At 39.3% G+C, this 27,903-nt stretch overlaps 1 protein-coding gene across 1 annotated transcript in view; it reads right to left on the bottom strand.

The window, feature by feature from the left end:
- Nucleotides 1-27,903, bottom strand: part of PIGN (phosphatidylinositol glycan anchor biosynthesis class N) — a 96,189-nt gene that overhangs the window by 35,129 nt on the left and 33,157 nt on the right. Inside the window, exons 10-17 of the mRNA XM_009279210.2 lie at nucleotides 27,718-27,810; nucleotides 25,771-25,826; nucleotides 10,855-10,933; nucleotides 8,429-8,611; nucleotides 5,568-5,704; nucleotides 3,978-4,077; nucleotides 3,760-3,852; nucleotides 2,275-2,366 (exon numbers count right to left, since the gene is read on the bottom strand). Of these exons, the coding sequence (XP_009277485.1) occupies nucleotides 2,275-2,366; nucleotides 3,760-3,852; nucleotides 3,978-4,077; nucleotides 5,568-5,704; nucleotides 8,429-8,611; nucleotides 10,855-10,933; nucleotides 25,771-25,826; nucleotides 27,718-27,810 (833 nt within the window). The remainder of the gene's footprint in view (nucleotides 1-2,274; nucleotides 2,367-3,759; nucleotides 3,853-3,977; nucleotides 4,078-5,567; nucleotides 5,705-8,428; nucleotides 8,612-10,854; nucleotides 10,934-25,770; nucleotides 25,827-27,717; nucleotides 27,811-27,903) is intronic.

Raw genomic sequence — 27,903 nt, 5'->3', positions numbered from 1 at the left:
CTGGCTCACTGAGCCAGTCTTCTCATCTTAGAAGGCTACCAGGTTGGTCAAGCATAATTTCCCCTTCATAAATTCATGCTGACTACTCCTAATCACCTTCTTGTCCTTCATATGTTTAGAAATCGTTTGCTTTCAGGATTAGTTGCTCAAGTACCTTTCCAGGGATTGACGTGAGGCTGACTGGCCTGTAGTTTCCTGGATCCTGTGTCTTGCCCTTCCTGGAGCAGTGACAACATCTGCTTTCTTCCAGTCCTCAGGAACCTCTCCCACCAGCCGTTGCCACAACTCTTCAAAGACTATCACAGTGACATTGGCCAGCTCCCTCAGCTTTCTCGGGTGTATCCCATCAGGGCCCATAGACTCGTACATGTCCAATTTGTTTAAGTGTTCCCTAACCTAATCCTCTTCCACTAAGGTTATGTCTTCCTTGCTCCAGATTTTCCCACAGGTCTCAGAAGTCTGAAGGCTGGGGTTCCTGATGGCCAGTCTTCCCAGTAAAGATGGAGGCAAAAGAAGGCCTCAGCCCTTCCCGTGTCCTTTATCACCAGGTCCCCATCCCAATCAGCAGCAGGGCCACATTTTCCCTAGTCTTCCTTTTGCTGCTGTACGCTGTCTTGTTGCACTTTACATCCCACACCAGATTCAACTCGAGGAGAGCTTTGGCTTTCCTAACCTATCCTGCATATTCAGACAGTGTCTCTATGTTCCTCCTGGGTCATCTGGTCCTGCTTTCACCTCCTGTATGCTTCCTTTTTATGGCTGAGTTGAGTCAGGAGCTCTCTGTTCGTACCATACAAGTTTTATTAATGTACTGAAGAAGCCCTGACCTGACATATAGTGCCACTGCTGAAGAACAGATTTTAAAAATGCACCTATTTCTCACTGGCACTCTAATTTCTCCCTTCTGTATCTTCTCTCCCAGCATCTCCTCATCTTCAATATCCTGAAGTGTCACATATAGATATATTTTTAATTGTTGCCTCAAGCCTTTTCAGATTTAAAACTCCCTTGACAAGATTCAGACAGGCGCAAACTGTTTCAGAGGTACAATGTTTCATTAGAAGAATAAATAGGAAGACGTACAGCCTGGGTAAGGTGAATGTAAAGAAGTGTCAGGGAGGAAGATCCGAAGGTAATTTAATTCCATTTTGATTTCTAAGCTGTGCTCAAATGTTCTAAAGAATAAAAAAAACTCAGTTTGGACCAGCAGAAACACATATGTGTATATACAGCTGAGAGGTTGTAATACAGCCAAAGCAAATCTGTCCTGAATATTTCTAATGCGCTCAAGCATCAAGACTAAGAAGGGTTTTCAAGAGCAATCACAGTGAAAAATATCGAGGCAGAATGTCAATAATTTTGGAAATATCTGGGCTTATAATTCTATCTGCAATCATATATTACTGCTCAAATCCCATATTTTACCGAGGATCAGGCACCCTGGCTCTGATGGGGCACAGTATCTTCTGCCAGAGAGCAGAAGGAGCCGTTGCAGTCTAGGTCAATTCAAGTCTCTCTCTGCAGTAACTACAGTGATACTACAAGCCTAACGCCTTCAGGCCAACCAGCTGGATTGCATCCAGATATAAGAGAATGCTTGTATGATGAAAGAGTAACTCACAGGAGGAGAGGGACAGACGACAAAGACGTAATAGAAAAAAATGCAAATCAACAACTGGAGAAAATCAGACAAGCAACACCAGACCGGAAAATGCAGAACAGAGAAGTGGAAGTGGAAAAAGAAGAGACAAAGGAGACACCAAGGAAGAAGAGAGCTCTGCCTATCCTATTTGTTCTATTTCCCTGAATATCTCATTAGGTACAGAGTGCTATTCAGAGATAGATTATTCAAAATTAGATGGAGAAATTCAGACAGATGCTGTCAAAGTAAATTGCTTTTGAATAAATGTTCTTATTCACATGTCAGTGCTATTTACCATGTTTGCACCCCAGTGAAGCTCCTCCTTTAATGATAACCTTTATTTTCATGTAAAATTTGCAAATTTTTGTATTGTGAGAAATGTTTCCCCTCGACAAGAAATTACAGAATAATGCAAAGAACAAATGGATGTGGCAAAAGAATTAAAAGTCTATTCTCATTCACATTAGTGAAAAACTGAGGTCTCTATAATCACGTTGTTTGAATTCTGAATTTCAATACCTGTCTCAGCCAGCTTTCAATAATACAATTCCTCACATATATCAAACATCAGCTTAAATTTTGAATATCAAAGAGGGAAATAAAAAGTTTCAAGAACAACATGAGATTCTTACACCAGAGTAATGTTTGGTTCTCTTCCTACAACAGGCATTAAAGGAAATATTGCCAGGAGCACACACAGAAGAGTCCAGATCAATGCTGTTGTCTAAAAGAAGAAAAACAAATGGGAGTTTTTTGGAGGTCATGTGGACAGACAATTGTCTAATCAGAAAAAATACTTCAGCAAACTACTAACGGCTACTAGCATCTCTCACAGGCAAAAAACTCCTGCATCTATCAAGAGTAAAATTAACTGAAAAAAAGGGCACAGGGTCATTGGTGTTACAGCACTTCAATTTAATACAGAAAAGAATCTCATTTACACAGCTGTCAAAATCCTACCAAAGACAATGTGAATTAAAGCTAAGCTTATACTTAAAAGCACTTTCTCAAAGTGTGGCCTTCACACATTGCAGTCGCCAGAAAGCTGATGAGTAACCTTATGGAAGAAGGAATAAAACTAAGCTCATCAGAAGTTTGCAGCAGCTAACTAACCATCTATTCTCTAGCAACATGGTAACATTCTCCAGTCTTTGAATCTGAATGCCATTTGATTTAACCACCATAATCATCTAAGTAGTTCTCTCAACTCTTTGCTAGGAGGAAAAAAAAACACCTATCCCAGGTATTTTACTCTAAATAAAGACATTAAGAGCTATATCACTTAAAGTTTTCAAGCTCAAGTGAGATCAAGTTCCTGAAAGGAAGTTTTTAGTGCTACAGAACATCATCTGTGTATACCCAGCTTTAAGACAAGTTACTTGATTGCTCAAATACAATTAAAAAAAATTGTAAATAAACAAATACAAGCCTCCATCTTGACAGTTCTTGCAGAGCAAGACTTAGCAATTTGACTCCAATTTTTTTTCTTTTAATTCAAATGTTAATGTTACCCCAGAACTCTAGGTTTTAGGTATCCTGTGAAATAAGAGATGTTTGAATAAACTAATGGAAGAAATGTCTTATATTAAAGGTTGTGCCACTTCACACCCGTATCTACAAAAGTGAAGTTTTTTCCTGGGAAAAACGGTACAGAAAGCTGCCTCTGAGGAACGATGTGTGCCAGCTGACTGCAGACAATAATGAATTGACAAGCATTTTTCAGTTATCATCAAAATTTTTTTTCCATAAATGACCATATTACTTAAATGGTGACACTTTCACCAATCATCCATATCAACACTTTCACCACTGTGACAATTTGATAAATTATGCATATTTCATATGATTTTAAGTCAAGCATTTTTTAGTTATCAATAACAGAAAACTGATAGCTAACTCATAGCTACCCTGAAATTCTTAAGCAGTCTTACTACTTATCTTGTATCCAGATCATATTAAACTGCCTTGCTACATGCTGCTCATGGCAGAGATCAGAGTAAGACCATAACTGAACAAGAATCTAAAGCAGCATTCCAAAGAGACCAGTCCCAACATCCTAAGATGCAATCAGCTGTTAGCCATTTAAAATGCTCTTTTTAAGCAAAGCAATGCAGTACCTTTGCTTGAACCCACAGCTGCGTGATCACTGGCCAGCCAGCAAAGACAAGAAGACCAATAGTAAGCGCAGAGCGGTAGAAAAAGCTGAAGACCTAATAAAAAAAAAATTCCAACAGAAGACTGAAAGACAAGCACATTAATAAAACTTACAACTCCTCGAAGAGGTAGAATGCTAGCAATGAGATACCCTGTTGATACATATGGATAAAATACTTACTAGTATTTCAATTCCCAGTGTACAAACCAAGAGGAATCCTATAGACTGACCGATATGAAGTGACATGAGATTGGTGGCAAGGTCTTGAATAACAGGAAGTCTGTTCAAAATGATGGTACAAGATAGTCATTATTTTTAAAAAACAGAAATAATATAGGATTTTACCTTTGAAGGGCGGGGAGTGGGTCAGAGCACAATAAATGTTTCAGGTATTGCTGATCCTGCCTGCTGTTTAGAAACAGAGTGGGTGGTGGCCTGAGGCTCCTTCTGCCCAGTTTTACTTGAAATAAAATCTACAATAAAACCCTCCAGCTTTTTCCCTCCCATTTCTGGCACATCTTCACCAGTATTTGGACAAGCTTCAGATTATTCTTTATCCAAATTGACTCTGACTTTATGAACATTTCTGGTTATGCTGTGCTTAATGTCTGTCATAACTGATGAAACATTCATAGAATCATAGAATTGTTTAGGTTGGAAAAGACCTCTAAGATCATCGAGTCCAACCATCAACCTAACACTGCCAAGTCCACCACTAAACCATGTCCCTACGTGCCACATCTATATGTCTTTTAAATACCTCCAGGGATGGTGACCCAACCACTTCCCTGGGCAGCCTGGTCCAATGCTTGACAACCCTTTCGGTGAAGAAATTTTTCCTCGTGTCCAATCTAAACCTCCCCTGGCGCAACTTGAGGCCATTTCCTCTTGTCGCGATGAGGTCTTCCCTCAGCCTCCTCTTCTCCAGGCTAAACAGCCTCAGTTCCCTCAGCCGCTCCTCATAAGACTTGTTCTCCAGACCCTTCACCAGCTTCGCTGTCCTTCTTTGGACATGCTCCAGTACCTCAAAGTCTTTCTTGTAGTGAGGGGCCCAAAACTGAACACAGTATTCAAGGTGCGGCCTCACCAGTGCCAAGTACAGGGGGACAATCACTTTCCTAGTCCTGCTGGCCACACCATTTCTGATACAGGCCAGGATGCCATTGGCCTTCTTGGCCACCTGGGCACACTGCCGGCTCATGTTCAGCTGGCTGTCGACCAACACCCCCAGGTCCTTTTCCACCAGGCAGCTTTCCAGCCAGGAGACCAAAACAAGACAAGTTCATTTCAATATCAGAGCACAATCCTCGACATGACTAGCACATGTTCTCCAAAAGCAGCTGGAGTTCAGCATACTTGACACTTTGCAGGATCAGACTATTTCAAAATTACCGACGAAAAGGAACAACCTGTCCCATTTTACAAAAGAAGTCAGCTGCTACAGGACATGCCCAAGATATTAGCATCCTTTTGCTACAGTTACAAGAGTACTAAAAAAATTGTCTTTCCAAGACAAAATATATTTTTGCTAATAGAAAAGTTATCTTCTAGAATTGGCAGCTGTATCAGTCAATTTGGAAACTACTCTATATGTCAAGTGAAATATAAACCAGAGTCCTCTGGAATGTCTCAGGAAGCATTCCAGGAAGTTTAATAAAATTATATCTAACTTTTTCTTCCAAACTTATGGGAAAAATTTAATTGTCAACAAAAAGGAAGCACAGACCTGGTTTTAGAAAACATTCTTCGTAAAATGTATTCTTTACTTACTCTCTCACAACTGCATACCATACCGGTACTGGCAAGAGACAGTATACGTAGTATGTCCAAGGACACGTTTGAATCAACAGGAAAAAAGCTATTATCATTCCAACAAAGGCAAAACTGTAGAAGAGAACAGTAGATTCCTGAAAAACAAATGGTTGGACAAACATTCCTGAAACAGCAATAAAATGTTTTAAACTACACACTATTCTCCATTTGTTAGTTACACAGTAAAGCAAATGTTATTTTAACACAGCCACTCAAGCTGCCTTGTGTCTATGTACACAACTCTGGACACTTTTTGCAGCCAGATGGGGAAACAAACAAACAAACAAACAAAAACAAACAAACAAACAAACAAACAAACAACAGTAGGATTTGAAGATCTACTTCTAAATCAAAGAGAGAAAGGAAATTTTAAAACGGGTGGCCTCAGACAGGTAGGCTAGTCCTCAATCATCAGGTAGCAGCAATCTCTTGTTTGTGCAAAGAGGAGCATTTAAACAATCACTCTGCATCTGCTTTTTACCTGGTCATTGAACTACTCTTCCTTATTTAGGGACATGCGGATATCAGAAGAATTACTGGTAAGGAAAGATTATGTACAAGTTTTAAATAAACAATTTTATCTTTATGTATTGCAACTTGACACAGCAAAGGCAGCTTTAGTGTATTGTGTAGGTAATGACTGAAGACACTGTTTTCTTCTACACGAATACCAGTTTCTTTGAATGAGTTATGTAGACAGATACACGACTATGTTAAATATGCTGAGAAGAAAAGACATTCAATTAGCAGTTCACATAGATGAGTTAACATTTTTTCTGGTTTCCCCCCCCCCCGTAACTGACATACAACTGCCTTGATCTAAACTGACAGCAAATGCAAGTTCTAAATGATTTTTAAAATAGAATTTCTGCCAAGTTATGCCATTAAAGTAAGAAAAAAAGTCTCATAGAAAGCTGACCTAATGCAATTTTGTTAGTTTTAAATTTTACATTTGCTGACATATAGACAGAATGAATATGTATAGATATGATATGCACACAATATAATTTATCATTGAATGAGTAAACAATCAACATTTTATTCCATATAGAGACATAAATATTATAGAGTCCAATATAGCTGGTCATGCATTGAAAATCGAAACCAGATTTGCATTTTCTGTGGATGTTTAAAAATAGATTAAAAGGTTAGGCTTCTTGCTAAGCAAAACAACACACTACTCTAAAAGAAAAAAAGTTTTTTCACATGCAGCATAAGAAGCCAACAATTTTTAAAGATGCTATATACAGCATATGCAGTTTCATTATTCAGAGGCTCCTTTCAGATTTTATAAGGCTGTGCTTTGCAGAAGACTATTTGTCGATGGTAGATTAGTTTCTGAGCAGAATTCTTTAAGTAGCTCCAATATTAGCTATAAACCAAGTAACTTCCATATATGAAGCATTAGCCTCACACTTGGATTCCTGAAGTATTTAGGAACACTAAAAAAGGTTTCTACAGAAAAGGGCCTCTTACTAAAACTGGGGAAAGAAAAATTCTATAGACGAAGAACTAAGAAACCTAATTTTTTTCTACCAGTGTCGCTAGCACAAAATTAGTCTTCAACAAGTAAAATCAATATACCAAAGGAAAATCTGATGTCAGCTAAAAATGTGAAGTTTTTGCTTAATGTAGTTATTAATATGCCCAATACTCAGTCTATTTACTGTAATTATTATGTTCATATCTAACATAACATGCATCTTGGATTATTTCTTCAGTTATTTGATGAAAGAAAACCTAAATCATGCAGTACAGCACTTATGAATATTTTCCATTTCAATTTTGTTTGATCATTTTCATTAAAGGCCAAGACACTCTCATTTCAGCCAGTAGTAAAAACCTCAAGATAGCATGATAGGAATTTTCTCAGAGTAATATACTGAAGGCAGTAAAGATGCTAAGTGAGTGCTCATTCTCATTTACATTACCAAATGAAACAATTCCTTTTATTCTGAAACAAATTCTTGAAGTTTGGGAGATTTCCCACACGCACACCCCGGCTCAAGGCTTTAATTCTTCTCTAATGAAATGCTAGCTTTTTGCCTGTTCACCTTTTTGAGGTATCTCTTTTCCTGATGAATGACTGAAAGTAAATGAATTTCCTAGGATTTTGTACTTTGTGAAAAATCAAACCGTAACAATCTTGTCAAAAAGAGCTTCCTTCATCTTTGATGTCTTCTGCAGGACCCTTGCAAATCGCAAAGAGCAAGAGAGCAAGCCGATCTGCGAAACCACAGTTCACCTTTCTATTAAAACAGGTTATACCTTTTAAAAACGCCATGATCGGACTGCACAGCTTCTAAAAACTGATTTCACATTGCCAAAGAGAACAGGAATAAAATAATTTACATGCTAATTTTTTTTTGGCCTTACAGTGAAGAACAAAAATCAAAATGGAAGCCTGAAGTCTGTATTCTTCCAAACAAGTATTACTACAACAGAGTGCTGACTTTACTACAATTAATGCTGAAAATTGACTTCTGGTTAAAGACAGACCATTCAATAGTTTTAAATCACATTTGCTTACACTTGCATTAGCATCTAGTAAAACGCACAGCTGTAGGAAGGAAGAAACTGAGAAAGCACAGTATTGCATACTCAGACTTACACGGCTTAGGAATACTGATCCTAATAAATGGACCAAACAGTAACACTACGCAGGATTACAGTAGCTAGAAAACTCCACAGCTTGCCAGTTTCCACACATAGTCAAAAGAAGTGGAAGGTGTGCAATTTGGTCTCCCACACAGAGAAACTGAGCATACATATAATGCTGAAAACCGATAGAAAAGAATCATTGCATGTTTCCAACCTACCTTATTATTAGTCTGGACAGTCTTGGTCAAATTGGTATGGGTCTTAATAATCACCAAAATCACATAAGTCGTCCAGCCCACAAAACCCATCGCAATACTTAGACCCAGGAATAATCTATCATAAGTATGGTAGTAAGACAAGCCTTCCAAAGCAAGGTTAATCAGGGTTTTGCACAGAGATACCTAGAGGCAGACAAAACATAAGCAACAGTTTAGATTAGCATAAGCTCCATTCCACAAATCAACCTGACAGCAACTGGAGCTCAAGCAGCTCTGCCACTCTTGGCACGTGTCCTCTCCGCGCTCAGGTATAGTGTTTCGGTCAGCACCAACTGCTGGAGTACACACTGCTTTGGACTCCTGTTGGACATAAAGTCAACCATCATTTGGCTCCTTCGCCACCCCCCCTGGCCACAACAGTGGTCAGATGGTGAAAGCTACACACATAGCACACCTTGAACACCACCTACTACCAAGCATGCCACTTGTTTTTCCCACGAGCATTTGACCATATATATATTCCACTGTAAGTGACTCCCAAAGAAAACCAGTTGTTCTTCTGAAGGCACATTTACATAGGAGGAGGATTATGGATACAGCTGAAACATGGTCACTCTCCACAGCCTGAAATACCCTCTTCCTGGGGTTTGATGTCTTCCACTTCAGTAGTATCTGATACCCCCCAGCACTTTGCCTAAGCACCAGAGGTGAATTCAGAGACTGAACTGGAGCCCCAGTTTCATTCACAAAGCAGCTGCTTGGGGCTCTCAGGATGCAAATCATTTGGACACAAGAAGGGTTGTACCCAGTCTAATGACAAGTCCCCTTACTCAGTACCTCCACTGGGGAGACACCATGATAAAGACAATGGTTTTTCCCACCGTGAGTGTCATTCCTTACACAGAGATGTGCTGACCCCTGTGATTTACCCAAAGATGGGAAGCTCAGCTGTGTAATTTGTGATCACAGAGGATTCTCTGCTGATTAAAAGATCTGTAAGGAAGAGTATAAGAAGTTGAGCATACATAATGATGCTTCTTTATATGTCCAGGTATCCAGTTGGGACTTAACAGCAACAATCAACGGAAAAAGGTATGTCAACTACAGAAGAGATCACAAGTCTGCCAATGGGCAAACTCACCCAAAATCATGTCATTCCTGAGGATACAATTATGAACGCATATTTGCAATGCAAAGAGCTGCAGAGTTGAGGAGGCAAAGAATCATCTACACCCCAGCAGCTGGTAATGCATCGACCTTTCTGCACTGCGCTATAGGACACTGATGATAACCAGGGCACAGGCACAAGCCCAATGTGTTAGTGATCAAGAGTGAACTTGAACACATGGGGCACTCAAGTGAACAAGGGGTAAAATTTATACATATCCAACAACACAAACTCGCAGGTTCTATTGCTGAAATGTATAAAATGTCTCCTATAAGTAAATGTGTGACAGCCAAGTAGTAGTATTAGGAAACCAAAAAGAAAACCTGCTCCCACAGCAAAATATGTCCATTGATTTAAACTGAGCTATTTCCAATTTACAATGAGGGGAATAAAAAGGCACAAGGTATAAAATAGATTTAGCTGTCCTGTGCATAAAGTAATAATTTATTACCCTGAGAAACATATTAGGGAAAAAGAAGAGCTGAACCCTAACACATAATGGAATTATTCTTCCATGCGTCTGGCAGGTTAAATGTAATCTTACATATTTAACTTTTTCATGTATTTTTTAACAAAAAAGTCAGTGACCAAACTAAACCTGTTAAAATGAAAGACTTGTTTGTATCATTTAGCTCTACAAATTCTTTCTGTGAATGTCAGAATACAAGCACTGGTCAACTGCACCCATCAAGTACCTTGTCACACAGTGAGTGGTAGCAAACACTTCGCAAAGTAATAACGGAACTGGGAAGCACAGAATGATTCCACATGTGGCTCCCAGTCTCTGACAAACTGAAATGTGAAATTGAAAACAGGAACAGCTGGTTCAGGTAAAAGAACAAAACAAAGCAGGATCTATGATGGAGCAAGACATCATACTTTTTTTTCATGCAACTAGCAGCCTAAGAAGTGTGAACACGAACTACATTCCTCAGTTTCTCTCTCAATTTGCCCTTTTTTACAGTGGAAAATAAAAACATACACTGTGTGTTAGTATACTACGGAATGGTAACAAACAGTTCAAGAAGTATGAGAAAAAATACAGAAAGTCAGTATTATTCATTAGAATTGATGTCAAAATGCAAAATTTGAGACTTACAGTGGGATTTTATTTGAGTTAATAAGCGAGATGTGCATCATAAGGAAGGAAAAAAGTTTTATTTCCCAGTTTCATTTCAAGTTAAACAAATCTAAGTATTGACATATAATAGAAGTTCCTGTAAAAAGCTTCTAGAAGGCATATAGCAAAGAGACTTACCGCTTCATCGTATTTCTGCTGCTGAATGTATAGTCTCGTTTTCTTCAAAAAGTTGATCTGTTCAGAATCAGAAAGTGGTCTGTACAACAATATAAAGAGATATTAACATTTCTTCTTTCAGGAGCAGAGGAAGAGGCAGAAAAAATTAACTTTGTAATAAAAAAAATACTCTGGAATGAAACATACCAAAATATTCTGAACTTCATTAGAGGTAATTAGGTAATTGGAACTAATCCATTCCTCTACATTCATCTTCACACTTGTGTCAACACCGCTGCTAACTTGTCCCAAGATCTTTGCATTAATAGACATTTCTTTTATGTAGGTGTTCCCATCTAATACTGCTGAAAATTATCTCCTTTGTGCATTATTATTGACCATTGCTCTGGAGAAGAAGCACTGCACATACAGGAATTAAGCTATTTAACTGATTTGATAGATGGTTGTAAGCAGTTCATAAGCCTGTCAGCGTAGGACAAATTGTTCAGGTTCCACACTAAATAATAGTTTGTCTCCTGTTACACAGGGAGCTGTTAGCAGAGTCCCCCGAGCAGGGGATAATGCAGTTACCTGGCTACACTGAGGTCAGTGATAAAAATCTCTGATTTTTAACGAATTTGATCATTAACCTAAATAATTGCTACAATTCTTCCCTTACAGGAAGTAGCAACATGGAGGAACAAGCCAGTCAACCTACCTCCAACAAACGAAGGGGAAAGGAGCCATTTTTCCTGTACCTTTTTTTTTTTCTCCAAGTTCAGAATGGTGGCAGGCCAGAGGATCCCAGGCCTACCCTGGGCAAGTTATAAGCCACAACACAGTCACTGTCACTCTAGGCACCACAGGCAGACTATCATGGGTCACAACTTTCTGCTAGCTGATGAATGCATACAGCAGTTTTCCTTCATGCATTCCACAACACCGCTGTGGCACAGCATCATCTCCTCAGCATCCCCAGCACATGATGGCCCAGCTGCATGCCTCCCTCCCTCCCGCTCCTTCACACGCCTCATACACAACCACCAACTTCATGTTTCAGGCTGTGCCACATCAGAACCGGCCCTGGGGTCTCACTCCTGCTATTTAAATCAGCAGAAATCACCTGTGTGGTCCACTCAGCTGAACCACAGGGACAGGTCTTGATCTTATGCAACTACTGCATGGAAATGCTCATTCCTGCAGCTCCCATCAAACATTTGGGAACCACTTCTGCCTGCCACCCAGAAGCAGTTGATACATCATCAACAATACACACATATCATATATTGAGCCCTGAAATATATTAAAAGGATTCTGTGCCTGAACAATCTGAATTTTTATTACTAATAACATCCTGGTATATTTTAATACTGTTTCCTTGAGTTCAGAGCACAGCAAGTATTGTGCAGGAGTCTTCTAAAACATATTGGATAATAGCAGCAGCAATGTGTCTTACTTTTGAGAAGAGTAAATGAAATAACTGTATTAAAAAACGTTTGACTCTTTTCAATCTAGAAAAGAATTGAAGGATAATATCTATAAACAGGTAGGAAGAGAGAGGTCCCGTGGAAAAGGAAGAAGGGAGGAAAAGATAACGAGGTGATGGTAAGTGTTTGATCACCTTAACTTTGGGGGGGGAGAACAGAGGATTTTAGAAAACAGAGTTGAAAAATAGCAGAGTGAACGTTGGTTGTTCCTGCACCTTCGTGACACATCCCTATGAAAGCCAACCTTACAGCTCCACAGGCCGAGGGCTACCAGCATGCAGCCAGCAAGTGTGCACCAAGGCTGATGATGACAAGTCAGAATCAGTTCTTCAAGTAGGCGAACCAGACCCAAGTACTGCCTCAAGGAAATCTGTAACCCTCAAGTTTTGCTAAGTTTTTTGGCAGAGGAAAGGGAGCAAAACACCAAACGAAGGTGGGAGTTTTCACCATGTGTGCAGATTAATAGGAGGAAAAAAGGTATCTTAGCTTTTAGGTAAGGATTTTAAAAAATCTGGAATAAATATTAAGCAGCTTTATTTAGGACTTAAATACATCCAAGATGTTCCTATGTTCACTGTCTCATTTTCATTGTTTTACAGATACTGTTTTCCGTGGATTTTACCCTTGTCGTATTCAATGCAAATTTTTAATAAGCTAAAAAAGCCTTATTTTTATCTTTCACTTGACATCTTTAGTCATTTAGCTATAAACCCCTTAATTATCTTTTTATTCTCAAGGAATCATTTTATTATTAACGAACAATAGTCTTTACCTGTTCCTTCTTAGATGACAGCACCTGGGATCTCTGTACATGGATGGTGTAACAGAATAAATGGGGTTTTTAAACAGTAAAGCTTCAGTAAGTCAAATGCAGAAGGCAATTATTTTGTCAAAGGGGGTTACCATTAGCAGGTGCATTGTTAATTTTCAATAGCTAACATCATACCACACATTTTACCTTACTTCCATATGCATGCTTTTCAAGATGCTGAATTTACAATCGTCTACAGATCGTTTTTGTAAAGTTTATGAATTCCACCAGAAACTAAGGACTGTTCATATATAACTGTATCAAAATGCAAATTTCACTCTAAATGCAAGGTTTGACTGTCATCTTAGATATATTTTGCCTCCATATTAAGCAAAAGCTCAAAGTAGTGATTAGAAAAATTTTGCACCTCACACCAGACTAGAAAGAAGAGTTACCAAAGATGCTGATTATCTCTTGGTTAAGGAACAGATATAGCTCATTATAAGCAGTTCATCATCCATTGAGGACCCTGATTCACTTCCTAAAGCTGACAAAGCAGATGGGAGATTTAAAAGGAGCCCCTTGCAAGATGTAGCAGAAAGCTTAAAGAGACAAAGCTGAGCCATGAACAGAAGTGGAAAGTTGCCTATAGAAAGAAGGCAGGAACTTTAGAAATGGTGATTCTATAAAATCTACAAGACTCAAACAAGAAAACCACATGGAAAATTTAAATCTGAGAAGTTAAAGCTTGAACAATTCTTAGCACCACTTAATTTTAACTTAAACTATTTAAAAGGTTTTGAATACGAGACAGATAGTGTTAGAAAAGAATAAACTGATCAGAGTTATTTCCCTGTGTTTTAGTATGCAACATGCCAGAGGCACTACTAGTATGCCAATGTATTCTCAAGGTCACTTAATGCACACATCCATGCAATCATATTAACAGTAATGAAGTGAATTTACTGATGATTATCAGAAAGATTCTGAACTCTGTAAAGAAAAGTAAGTTATGTATGTACATGCTCTTCTCAGCTACCCACCACCAAAATCCAATTCTACCAAATTCAAGATGAATAGTCTTGACTAGTAAAATCAAAAGTCTTTTTGTATAACACAAAAATACCTGTCCTATTAATTAACAAACAGACACAAAAGAGAACTCAGTCAGTGGACTCAACTCTGTCCTCCTATTCTTGTCTTGAAAGTACTGCAAAACACATGCACTGTAAAGTGTAGTACTCTGAGGTTTAACTTACAAGAAAACCCAAGAACTCTACGGTCACATGTATTATAAACACACATGCATTCACAATACCATCAGGATTCTAAAGACTTAAGATTACATTTCTCACAGGAAACGATGGTGGTTCTAGAAAAGTAATTTTGTTTTTCACAACGGCTATCAGAGATTAACTTTCTAGTTCCAGACAGAAATCACAGCTTCAGCCATGAATAAACATAATTAATTATGAAACAAAACAATTGGGCTAATTGTGCAAGTGCTTGTAAACTCTCCCTTCGGAGATGTTAGCTACCCTTGTCATAAGTATACCTGACAAATTAATCTTTCCAACACATCATTCACGCTTCATGTAAGCTAAGCTATTTGACAGCACTAACAAGACGACTGTGATGAAGTACGTTCACCATAGCAATGTCAAGGGGACGTCTCTTTGGCCAATGAATCTTGTTTATCATCACACTACAGAAATTACCATCCCCAACGGCACAGGTAGCATGCTGCAGTCAAATCATGAAATAAAAACCTTGGAACAGAAGGAGATGTCTTGCAAATACATCTGTATCCACCACTGCTAGTTTGTTATTATTGTTATTGTTATTGTTTGTTAATATTGTTATTATGCCTGGTTATTCGGGTAGTGATTTATAGTCATTTTACTGTGCAGTAAATTTTCCAGTATTCTACAACAAAAAATAACCCCTTAGGATCTGTAATAGTTTAACACTTAAAATGCTGCAGATTTAATAATGAAAGTCAAGGAAGCATCACAGACCTGAAGATGCAACATACAAAGAGAAAGGCTGAGATCTTTGCCTAGCTCACTGTCAGATGAAAACAAATTTATTTCAGCTGCTTCACTCCACACGCACATCCCTGTATGTAAAACTGATAGACTACTCATGCTTGAGAACTTAATTTCTTGCAGGAGGACTCAATAATCTCTTCAACATAAACTCCATGTACCTGACTATTGTCAGCTCATGCAGACCTACACCGTTCTATCACTGCCTTTTCACACCCTCCACTAGAAAAAAAAAACCCAACAAAACTGTGCATCCCACAACCCTCTGAGAGTGGCAAGATTTGCAGAAGACCTAGTAATCACATTTCAATGACCCACATCCACCAGCAGCAGCAGATCAGCAGTAGCTGCTAAGCAGAAGTAGCCTTCTAAGTAGCTGCTAAGTTAGAAGTAGCCTTCTAACTTTTCATATTGGCTGTTGGGGGACAGGGAGAAAAGGACCAACTCCTCCTGTTCATTCAAAACTGAAAGAGCTAGAGGATAAGGATATACGTCCCTTGAACCTCATGATAGCCCCAAGGCAGGGCAAGGCCATCTGAATAAAGCCTGCTAGGATTTTGTATGGGTCACCTTCTCCTGAACACCACATAGGGCAGACCTCCTCACTTGCTTTGCTATGATATTTCTATGTTCAAAATGGTTGGCAGTGAAAAAGGCATCAGACTGCCACTGTCCAAACAACTCCAGCAACCTCTTCTGTCAAAAGGCTGAGCAGCCACAGGTTCTCGTTCTCTTCTCCAGAAAGAAGATCCCTGGCATCTTGGTACCTTGCAACTTGAAAGAAATCCCCTGGGTTAACATTGCCCCTCTTGCCATGAAGCTCTCCCACTGGCACCATCCCACCAAGCAGCCCAGGCCTCTGCTGCCCACCCCTGTCCTCCTGCCACTTTGGCCACAGAGAGGGCCTCTCTGCTCTCACCATGGGAGAAAACTGCCAGCAACAGAAGCAGCTGAATACATTCAAACTCTGTTTGCCACCCATCCCTCTGAGAGGGCCATACTAAGGAGGAAAGGTCGCTTCCAGTCCAGCAATTCTGCAATCAGCTGAAATAGTACTTACAGGACCCACTATTACTGCTTTGATCCACATCACCGCTGCTGGCAAAATGGCATCTTGAAAGTGCAGATGTAAGACTGGCCTGATGTTTTTGCAGGGCTGCTATTCAAAAATTACACAAGTAATCGAACACTTTTTCAAAGCCTTTTTCAGAGTAGCAACAGGCTTCACAAACAGACTCAGTCTCCCATGAGAGCTGCCTTCAAACATTCCCACTGTACAACAGAGACGGCACCTCAGAAAGCATCAGGTGGGTAATGGGAAAGTAGAGACACAGATCTTGCATTGAACACTATTAATTTGTCAGAAACATGATTGCATGCTTATGCCTGCTCCACATCAAATTCACCCCAGTTAGCAACCCATGAGTGCAGAGACTTGATATTAATGATAGAGCAATCACAAACTAGCCTAACTCTATCGTTCCTTTTGAAGGTATAGTGCATAGCCTTGTAGGAGCAGAATGAAATGCACAATATAAAACCTTCCCACTTCTCCATCAACAGCAGAGAATCATCAGAGAGAAAGTGAATGGCAAGTAATGGAAAGTCACGAGTTCATTCATGGAAAAATCGATGAAATAAATATTTCAAAAATCAAAGTCTGGAGCCATGATGTTCACTTTCTGTTGAACTCGCTGTGCAGTACAGAGTACATGATGCTACTAGAGGCAATGATCAGGAAAAAAATGTGTTACAGTTCTATGGACTTTACCAAATTACATATTTACATGAATTTTAACAGCCAGAAGCTGATTTTTCCCGTTTTCAAAATGTGTTCAATTCCAGTTCTTTAGATGTGCCTACTCAAAAGTGTTTTACTGTAACTGCCTGAAAGTTTACAGACTGAAAGCACATACTATGAGATACAGAGACAGTCCTCTGCATATGATTTAGTTTTGATCAAAGAGTGATGTTTCAAAGATTAAATGAGTTGGTGGGTAACTCAGTGGTCCTTAATCTGTTTAGATGGCCCAAATTTTAATTCTTTACTAAAATATTTTCAGGTAAGCTACTAAAACAGGGAAGTCCTACGAAACTTGATTTTCATAATTCAGAAGCAAGATGCATGTAGTTTACAGATAAAAAAATTACAGCAATGTTTTTAGTGTGCTAAAGCTGTGTTTTTTTAAAGAAAAGGTACTCCACATAAACCTACAATAAATGGTTTATTATGGCTTCTTAAAGCTCAGGACCCTGAATATTCCCTCTCCCGACCTGATCTCCTCTCTCTTCTCCTGCTGTTCCACTGCCAGGAGTTTGTGTCTTGGAGTGTCTAAATTTCAAGTACATTTTTGTGTTTCTGGATTTTCTGACTACCATGTTAGACTGTAAATCAGCCAGTCCAGCTGTAGGGTTGTACTTAGTTATCTTTGCAACCTTTTTTCTTTTAAGCAGCATTAAAAAGCACAGCTGCATGCATCAGGCACTCCAAAAAAAAAAGAAAAGGAGTAAGAAAGTCAATAAGAGGCTCCTGTTTTAAGTTCTGAGGTTTTTGTTCTTTAAAGCATAATGAAATGAAGGGAGGGGACACACACTTCCACAGGCCGAAGACAGCAAAAAGCATCTTCACTGACACATTGCAAAAACCTACCAGTACAGCTATGCTTTTGTCTTCAGATTTACAAACATGCGAAGGAGGAAACAGCGGGACATCAGTGAAACCGCAGGAAGTGGTCTGACTGCTAATGGTCTAATCCTGGCATGTCAAGTCCTAGGAATTAAAATAGCCTTTAATTTCCACAAATCAGCATCCCTGATGCAGCATATTCACGTATTCAACAGCAAAGTGCCTTAGGATATTTATGTAAATCCTTTAGATAGCAGAGATGAGAGAAAAAGGAGTGGGCAAGCTAACTGCCAGCTGCCAATTCACTGAACAGAGAGAAACAATTAAGATAACTGGGCTGCACACAGCAGATGTTGCATGCAAACTACTACGACAAGAGCTGCAGACAACCAGAGGCCAGGAGGGAGGAGGCCATGCTCTGAAGCGGTCCCTCCGGCCCACTCAAAGAGGAACAGAGAAGCTGGATGCAGGGATCTGGCAGGGACAGGGGTTTTGCCTGAAGAGCCAGCAGGACATGATGCAGCAGCCTTGAAAAGGGAAACGGCTTAATAAGGAAGATGAAGATCCTTGAAGGAAAGGAAATGCACTATTTTTAAAGTCTCCGCTACTTCAGTACTGCAGGGGACACGTGCTGACTCTAAATAACAACGCCCTACCTATGCAGCAAGTCAGCCCTCACCTCTGCAAAACGTATGATGATTTATGTCATACATCTAGCTGGATCTAGACATCTGCAGTGTTGTGCCACAGGTCCTCTTCTGCTCCATGATCCTACATGCCAAACCTAAACTGTAGCAGCCATTTTCCAACCAGCTGCATCCAGAGCAGGCAGCACGTGCTGTGTTTGGGCAGGTACCCAATAGCGGGACGCCCGGCCACCAAAATACGTTTGGGCAGGCCCCCCCAAACTAATCCTGACCAGGAGACCATTGTACATCAAGGAGCCGGTGACCCACATAACAGTTAACCTGAGTAGGCCCCGGCCTGTGCTGCCCGTCCAGCGTGGCTTCAGGCTGTGCTGCACAAATCCTTGGCCACAGGACAAACCCAGCCAGCTTGTAGTAACAGAGGAGCCTGCAGGCAGCTCCCATTCTGTACCAGCGATTACACTGCCTGCCTGTCCTCATATTTATCTAGAAGTGCAGCAAGAAGTTCTCATGTGAACCTCCATTGTGTTTGACAGTAAAAATGCTTACTAGAGTTGATTTCTTGCAAGAAAATCATATAATAGCTTGAATGACCAAAAAGAAGGAACCTCTCCACAGACAGGATCTGTGCAGCACCGTGGGAAAACCCATCCGGGCTCCATCTGATGCTCCACAAACGCAGCGTACCCAGCATCTGAAGGGATGTACGATTTACTTGCTATCTATATTCTTCTTTTTCTTTTATCTTATTAAACCAGCTATTTTATTAAGCTTTGTTATCAGGCCTTTCTTATTGAGATCCAGAAAGAGTCTTACACTGTCTCTCTTACCTCACACCCCGGTGCAGAACATCCTCTGCCCATCCCATCCCACCACCTGCCTGTACACCCTCCCTCACCCTCACTGCATGAAGCCTCACAAGTTCCAAGAAAAGGCCAAAGGGATTTATACAAGGAAATAGAGAAATACACATAAATCTTGTGAAGATTTGGTATACAGCCATACTGGAAGGATGAAAGAAATACACATTTCTAGGGAAAAAACTTTCAAAAACAAATACAACAGCATATTTTATCTTAATGCACTAACAGTATTATGTGAAGCCTCTTAGCTCCTTCTAAAGACCTTACCTACTTCCTACTTGATAGTAAATCCAATTACGCCCGGTCTTCCTGCACAGAAGCCACTGCCAGTAAGCGTTTCATGTACAAACTAAAAGCTCCTGAGTGTGCTGCTGAAACCTGAGACCAGCAGGATGCCTGCTTTCTAAGAGGATTGCATCCTCCCTGAGCAGCATTTAACAGTGTTTCAGACACAGCCCATTCAGTGAAAGAGACGCTGACATTTTTGCCAGAGAACATGCATTTTATAGCACAGGCATTGACTTCTCCCTAAAGAGATAATACATCTACTATTTACTCAGGTTTTTTAAAAAATAATATGAAGCCATTATTTCCATTTGAGCACTTTTGTCTCTACAGCACTGCATGTCTATTTTTTGTTCACATGTATATACACAGGTTCCTAAAGCCAAGGGTGGAGGGGAGAGGGCTGCCAGACTGCCTCCCCGACACCAACAGGCTAAAGGTACCCATACTGGCCTGCTTGTACCAGCTGCCCCAGAAGCAGGATGATACCTAGATTCCCACCTGGTAACACAGTGGGGACAAAGTGGAGAAAGGAAAAAGCTGGCTGCCTTTCCAGGGTTCACTAGAAGTTGACAGAAGCTGCTGTCCCTCACTCTTGACCAGAGTATAAATGGGCTGAAATGTCTTCCCTGATAAATCAGTACCTTTGCCAAATCAAGGTTCCTCTGGAGACACAAAGTATTCAGACAAATGGACAGGGAGAGTAATCACTGTTAGAAATACCCCTACCGCAATAGCTTCACCCTTTCCTCCTGACATTCAATCCTTACATGTTTGCTCTTGCAATGCATTATCACATGTATCACAAATATCTCGCATACTACCATTTATTTAAATAAATGGTATTTATTTAAACAAAACAAGAATAGGATGCTTCAAAGGATGTACTATGTTTACTGACATCTTAAGGAACCCTGCCCCACTTAATGGTGGAGGAGAAATCACTTGTTTCACTTTGCTCCAAATGTCAATTTTGTGGAAGTATCTATTATTTAAGTTTTGAAAGGCCATCAGACAGAGGGAACAATGTAGTGCTGTATCTCCAGTCATCAGAGAAAGGAAGAAAAGAGAGGTATTTGTGCATATGGCATTTCTTTGAAGTTGCCGTACATCTTCAAAGACACTACAATACGAAAGAGCTATTTTCTTTTCTATCACCATGACAAATACATGATGTGTAATTATGTGGAAAGACTCAGTCTACATGATTGATACTTCCTTGCTTCAAATCCATGCAAATGTTTAAGGGAGTTATATCTCAATTCATATTGGAAGGTAGAGGAAAGGGAAAGAGTTACATTTTCATACATTGAGGGAGAGGCACATTTTTATTTAATAGTTGTACACTGCACATTAAAAATGCAGCTACTTTCTATATAACTCTGCAAGTTATAACTTGATTATACACACAAAAATAAGTATTTGGGATGATTAAAATGTAGTATTCAAACAATTAAGTTACTTTAAAAATCCAGCATCAAGATGGTATGGGATTTTTCATATATGAGAAGATACAAATTTGACTTTAAGAAAGATGCTTAAGCTGTTTCCTGCTAAAAAAAACCAAACCACCTTGATATAAACTTCAAGACATTCAACAAAAAAGCACAGCTAGTGGAAAGCAAGCACTGATTATAATTCAGCTGCTTATCTCTTGGTTTTTTGTATATGGTGGTTCTTAAACTACTGCTCCTGCCATCTTACTGTGAGGCACCAGAACTTAAACAGCTGGAAGCAGTCTTCCCTAAAAGCACTGTATACACCAGGCATACACAAAAGGACTCCTGTGCTTTTGTGTAATTTAATATCTTAAATCTCTTGTACCTATTGAGATAATCAAATTGCATTAATTGGTTAAGAGGATTTTAGTGCAACACTGATGTCCCATCTACTCACCTCACTATACCATCCTCCTGCTACTCCTTGTAGGATTACTTTCACAGCCCAGAGATGCCAGCTTTGGGAATGCTTTTGCAACAGTAGCATCTGGCCCCTTGGCATACTCCTCTTCGAACTGTGCCAGCTCGACAGTTGCCTTAAGGTACATCAAATGGTCAGAAAGCTAATAAGATAGTTCACTATCCTGGACATCAGTTTTCCTCTGTCAGCAGTCTTCAGATCCTCACTCTTCCTTCAAAGCATCTGGCATCTTGGTCCCTGTTTTTTGGTGGGTTTTGTTTGTTTCGGATTTTTTGTTGTTTGTTTTTTGTTGTTTTGTTTTTTTGTTGTTTTGTTTTTGTTTTGGTTTGGGGTTTTTTTTGTTTTTTGTTTTTGTTTTGTTTTGTTTTTTACACACAAAGGTCAAAGAATTGTGCTTATGTCTCAGAATCCTGATAAGAAAAGCCTCTTGATTTTGCCAAGCAAATTTTTGAAATTTGCTGTGTCTTTCATAGCTGGGAAAAAAAGGTAGGGAGTGCAAGGAAGTGGGAAAGAAACTCATTTCATACAGTAAATCCCTTCAGGTATCCAACTGGAACTGCAGATAAGCATTCTAAACAAGTATTCAATATCAGCAAGCGACACTGTTCTGCTCTTGCGCATTCATTCCCCTAGGAGCAGGTTATGCACCTTCCCTTGCAGAATCAGCAGACACTTGCAGCTGAGCTCTTTCTGAAATGTATTCTCAACAATTTCACAGGTAGCCTCAAGATACGCTTTTACACAGATTTGCTCCTTGATGAAGGCGCTCTGACAAAATGAAAACGGCATTACTGGCAGCCAGACACTTCCTTATTAATAGATACAGCTATCCAAATTCTAACCTGCCTCAAACCTGGTCAAGTAGACACTACTGAAGTCTCTATCACACAACACAATGATCAGTTCCATCCTTCTCCTCATCATTATACACCTGACAGATGGATTTCAGAAAGAGACGCAATTTAGATCCAAGCAGGAAAGGGCACATGTCTAATGGCCTCCTTCATTCCCTGTCCATTGTGCCAGCCACGCTTGTACTAGGGATGACATTCCACGTGGAAATCAGAAGCCTTGTATCAATTCAAGATACTTTCTCTGTTACCAACATTGTGTAAATAAGGAGTAAAAATAGGCTTGTTTTATATATATATTTTTGAACTAGCTTAATGCTTTTGGTGCAATATATTCAACATACAACTCAAACACTAGTTTTTAAGTCATTGCATCTGAAGGCCATGAACAGTTTTCTAGTCACTTGGTAATAAACCACCTGAAATTCAAGCTTGGAAACAGGATTTTCCCCTCAGAATATTAAAACAAAACTTTTTAATGCTATTTCTGGCTGAAAAATTAAGTTGAGGTTTTTGTTAAGTTGTAGTTTCTACAGAACACATTATTTGTGAACATATTCTCCCCCCTCAGATAAATACATCTTCAATAGTAATTGTATCAACCGGTCTGAAACCAGAATGTCTCAATCTGAAATTTTAGATTCAGATTTCTTCTGGAACTCATATTACATTTCTGTTATACAGACTTTATTCAATTACATCATTTAATTTAAATAATTTAAGAAAGGCATTTATTAGAGATAGCTTTTTTCATTTTTTCATTTTCAGATTATTTCAAGATGCTGAAATATACATAAAATCTATAATATTTCAAAACAAAATATTTACATATTCAATTTCTACATAACTTGATGGTCCCAAAGCACTTCAGACATGAATTATGCTTCACTAACCTCCAATAAACTAGGAAGGAATAAAGCATTCTGATGGAGCACACACTTTCTGAGCTTCAAGTTACAGGTTTCAGGCACCAGAAGGATTAAAAATGGATATAACTCATTTGTATAACAACTGAAATTGATGAACAGTGGTGGAAGAAGCTATTCGTGTCTGAATGAAAGGACAGTAGTGCCTAGCAGAAACACAGCACAGAGCTGTGCTCAGCTGCAGCAGCGGACAAGGCCAACCATAGATTAACACAAATTAGTGGGCAAACCTGCCATTAAACCCGGCCTGACAAGTCCAAACGGCGTATAGCTGTGAAGAAATGCAATCTCCATACCATTACCGATTACTCTGAAACATAGCACAGTATACCAAGAGATCTTTTGCTCCAGACACAGGAGTAAGCTATCCCCAACTGTGCCTTTTTAACTTCTCCAGAAAAAGGCAGAGTAACTGGACCCTTCTATACCCTTTTATCTACCACCAAAAACCAGTGTTGCAGTAAAGCCAGCAAAAGAGGAACATGCCTTCCCTCAGTATCTCACTCTTCAAACAAATTTTGCTTGAAGCACTGATGAGGGTTGCCTTACACTAATGCATCAGATCATGACCTGCAGCTGAAGCTCAGGCTTGTGTTCACTGCTCACACACAGTCAGTCACCTCCATGTGAAGGAGGGAATAGATCTGTAAACAGGTCATGTCTAAAACTACCTCAGGTTTTCCTTCAGTTCCTGCAAGCTGGAGCACTAGGAAGTTACTTGTCTGCTTAAAAATAAGTTGGTGTTCAACCACTTCATCCCAACTATTAGTAACTGGTTGGACAAGGTGCCTTGGTAGCTTCCCAGACACGGGCCAAGTTTTGAAAGTCAAGGAGAGTTGTGAAGACTAAGTAGAATCTGGCCAAACTGCGCCCCCCCCATCCCCCCTCCAGCACACTGTGGATGAGTATTTGCATTAACGTGACCATCTGTGGTATGAGTCTGTTTTCCAAGATAAACAATATCATCTTGAGGAACCAAAGAAAGTCTTTACCCATACAACATGCAAGCACAGGCACCTTTTGTAAGGTAATTCACACATCCAAGGAATTATTTTGGTCTCATACAAAAACCTTTCCTGGAAGGACCATTAACCCAAATTCTGATTCAGAAGAGTTTTAAGAATACCTAAAGACAGTAAAATAAATTTATTTTTGCAATGGACCATACCAAAGTCACAACATGTTCATACCAAGTTTTAGTCATATTTTCAAACTGATGTATGTCTCGGGCATTTCCACTTAAAACAATCCAACATATCATAAAAAAAAGAAAGACACCAGTCCATAAGGCAATCAATAACACTTAGTTCCTTTAAAGATAGATTTAGCATTAAGAAAAACACATCCTATTTTACAGAATCAGTCTCATTTCTTGGGGAAAGCTAAAATTTAAACAAGAGCTGTGAAATCAAACTACTAGCCTTCCCCACAGAATCAAAGATGACTGACCATCCTTTCCATATGGCATTTTTGTTCCGTACAGATCAATAAATTCTTTGATAATTCACCTGTCATTCTTAATCAGAATCTGATCTAAAACATTCATTATGAGCCCAAGATTGACTTGACTTGTGTCTCAGAGACTGTCTTGAACCTTTCCCTTTGAAGAAGCTAGTGGTATAAAATAACACAGTAAATCTCTGTTCAGAAAGACAGCGATCTTTTTTAGCAATTAAATGTACTTCACAGGAAGAGATTAAAGTACTTTTTACTGCTGCTATGATTTAAAGATCTTAATTAACATCAGTTTTATTTCCCAAAGGAAAACAGCTGCTCTCGGTGACAAAGCGTTTTTGGAGCACTCCACAAACTGAAAGTAGAACTGAACAGTATCATATGCACCCATAGCAAAGCTTTCAAAAACCTTTAGGGGAGAAAGAAAAAGGAAAAAGCAGCTTTAATTGGATAAGGCTGAAGAGTGAGCGGGTCAGTAACTGCCCTATACACTAGAACACAGAGCTCGCAGATACACAAATCACTACAGAGACTCCTTCACAGCCCTGGAAACACTAACAATAGGCAGCACAAATTATAAAGATTTTGAGCTTCTTTTATGGATGCAAGGTGTTTTGTTTGTTTTTCATTAGAATTTAAATCACAGAAGAAACAATTCTTAGTTCAACTTCTATATACATATAAACAAGAACAGATTGTATTTCCTGACCCTATAGGGACTTGTATCTCCCAAGGAATGTTAGAAGAACATAGCAAAAGAAAAAAAAAAAAAAAAAAGTCAGTGAAAATAACTGTGCAGTCTATATATAGCTATATTGTCAAAAACCTTAGGCAAATAACCCTTAATGGAAAACTAAATGTAAGGAATAGATTTTTTAAAAAAAAACTACTTCTAACCAGGATTTTTAAATAGAAGTTAATTGCATAGAGTTCTAATGCAAAGTTTCATAGTCAGATAAACTCTATCATTTAAAAAAAGACTGAAGAGACTGAATTTCTGTTGTTGCATCTCACTGAAATACCGAAGTGATAAGACAAAAAATCAGGTAAAATACATATAGTTTTTACAGACACTTACTTGAATGGTGTGAACAGAAATGACAGTGTAGTTTCCTTTTTCTGACTCATCTTAACCTGCATTAAAAAAGCATTAAACCATTATATGCAAGTTGCAACAAGACTAAAAATTGTATCAGGAATTAAACTAAAAGTCACAGGAAGAGTTCTAAGACTTTGGAAAAGGAATGAAATCACACTGCCAATATATTGTCCAGGAAACTGGGTGTTATACTCCCATATGTGTAACTCCTCTGAGTTCCTGGAAACTCAGATCTGCTCTAAAGTAGGTAAAACAAACCACTCCCCGGCCACTGATTTCCACAGAAGGACTTCTACAGTTTGCAGGATAAAGGGAAGATACGGCTAGAAGTGCTACCACTTCAGTGACAACCTCCCTCAATGAAACCAGTATTATTTATGCCAGACAGGAACTAGTACACTGCGGGAACATTGCCAAAGCAATGCTGTTAGATCGATTAACCTGCACATGGATAAAAATAGAAGGTTTTGATGCTGTCAGAGCCACTTTGCCCAAGGCCCTTCAAAACATCTTTAAGGCCTCCTGCAGCAGCCTGACTTGAGTTTGACTGCTGGCATAAGGCACAAACAGGAACTTTCTAAGCACACTGCTCCCAAAATCTGACAGCTTGAAGTAGCAACCCGCATGTCTCATCCTATCCATCCAAGGCAACATCCTCTTCAGGGAGTACAAACTGTGGTCAGGTCAGTCCATCACAGGAAAAGTAAAAACCCACTTGGCATGTCTAAGCCAGTGCACTACTTCTGCTTCAGCAGAGAAACACAAAGGAAATTCACACACGATCATTCCAAAACAATGCTAGAAACAAGCCAGCCAACAAGAAAATAGATAACTTAGCACTACAAAATGATAGAATAAAAATAAACTTAAGGAAAAGGAGGACCAGAACTTTTTTTCTTTAAATAAACCCCAAGACACCAATTTAACTGAGGGAGACCTGAGTCACATCCTTAATTCTTAGAGCAGAAGTCTTCCAACTGTGGAGGTTGTATCAGCATGCTTCAACTTCATGTCCAGCCCACCAGTCACTTCCCCTGCTACATGCCAGCTTTCCACCATAGATTTGGAAGTGACTCTGCTGCTGACACTGCCAACCTGGTATCCACACATTTGGGAACCTGGCATTCAAGGGACAGAAGGTGCTGAAGGTGCTAATCTCTTGCAGGTGATCTCATGCTAGTTCATTGTTCCACTATCAGCACACAGATTTCCTGACAGGGCAACAGTTCTTGCATGGCTCTGCTTCCTGAGTGGAGAGGATGTTTTTCCCTCAGAGCATTTCTATGTCTTGCCAAAACTGTGATTTTTGGATTTTGGACTGTTTCTTATTCCACCATCTAGTGAAACAGAACCTTTTTTTGTTTGGACCACATATGTGTTCTCATAATATGATAATATCCAATATTAGATGAATCAAGACAGAGAAGCCAGAGATGAACACTTGCAAAGCAAAACAACAGATACAACAGCATTAGCTAAAAGTTAATTAGGCCACTAATTTCATTTCTTTAACGGACAGGTGCCTGTTACCTTTTTGATCTGTTTGTGTACTGATCCTGACTTACAGCCTTGTCTCCCAGCCCCTGTTGCAAAGGCATTATTTCCCTTTTCAGGTATCAGCACTCAGATTCTACCTACACACTGCAAGTAGGTTTACACTAACATCAATAAACATCAGCATTTATGTTAAGAATCAAGAAAAAAGTTACTCATTCTCCTTTCAAAAAAGGTGTTCATTAGAGTCTTTCAAACTCCTTCAGATATGGCTCACAGCTAGTCAACCAACATCACCCAGTATGCGCATTAAATTTTAGTCCTTTGAATTACAGCAAGCTATATACAGCATATGTCCTAGTATAATTATTTTTACACACAGCACCAAGTATTATTCAAAGAAATATTTTTCTTTACCATATGTTTAGTTACCTTAAATTGCTCGAGAATCTGAACAGCATTGGTAAACATGCTCTCTGCTTTGAAATGAGCACTATTGTTCAGATATTCAAGAGGCAGAGTTCCCTGGGGAAGAAAATACATCTATACATAAAAAAATGTAAATGAAGAAACAGGAATTTCTCTAACTGAATGGCAGACCAAATGAGCAGTAAGAAT

This window comes from Aptenodytes forsteri, unplaced genomic scaffold (genome assembly GCF_000699145.1).
Source record: "Aptenodytes forsteri isolate BGI_AS27 unplaced genomic scaffold, ASM69914v1 Scaffold81, whole genome shotgun sequence".
Classification (NCBI taxonomy): domain Eukaryota; kingdom Metazoa; phylum Chordata; class Aves; order Sphenisciformes; family Spheniscidae; genus Aptenodytes; species Aptenodytes forsteri.
The sequence above is the reverse complement of the archived record's forward strand: the minus strand, read 5'-3'. Positions and strand labels throughout refer to the sequence as shown.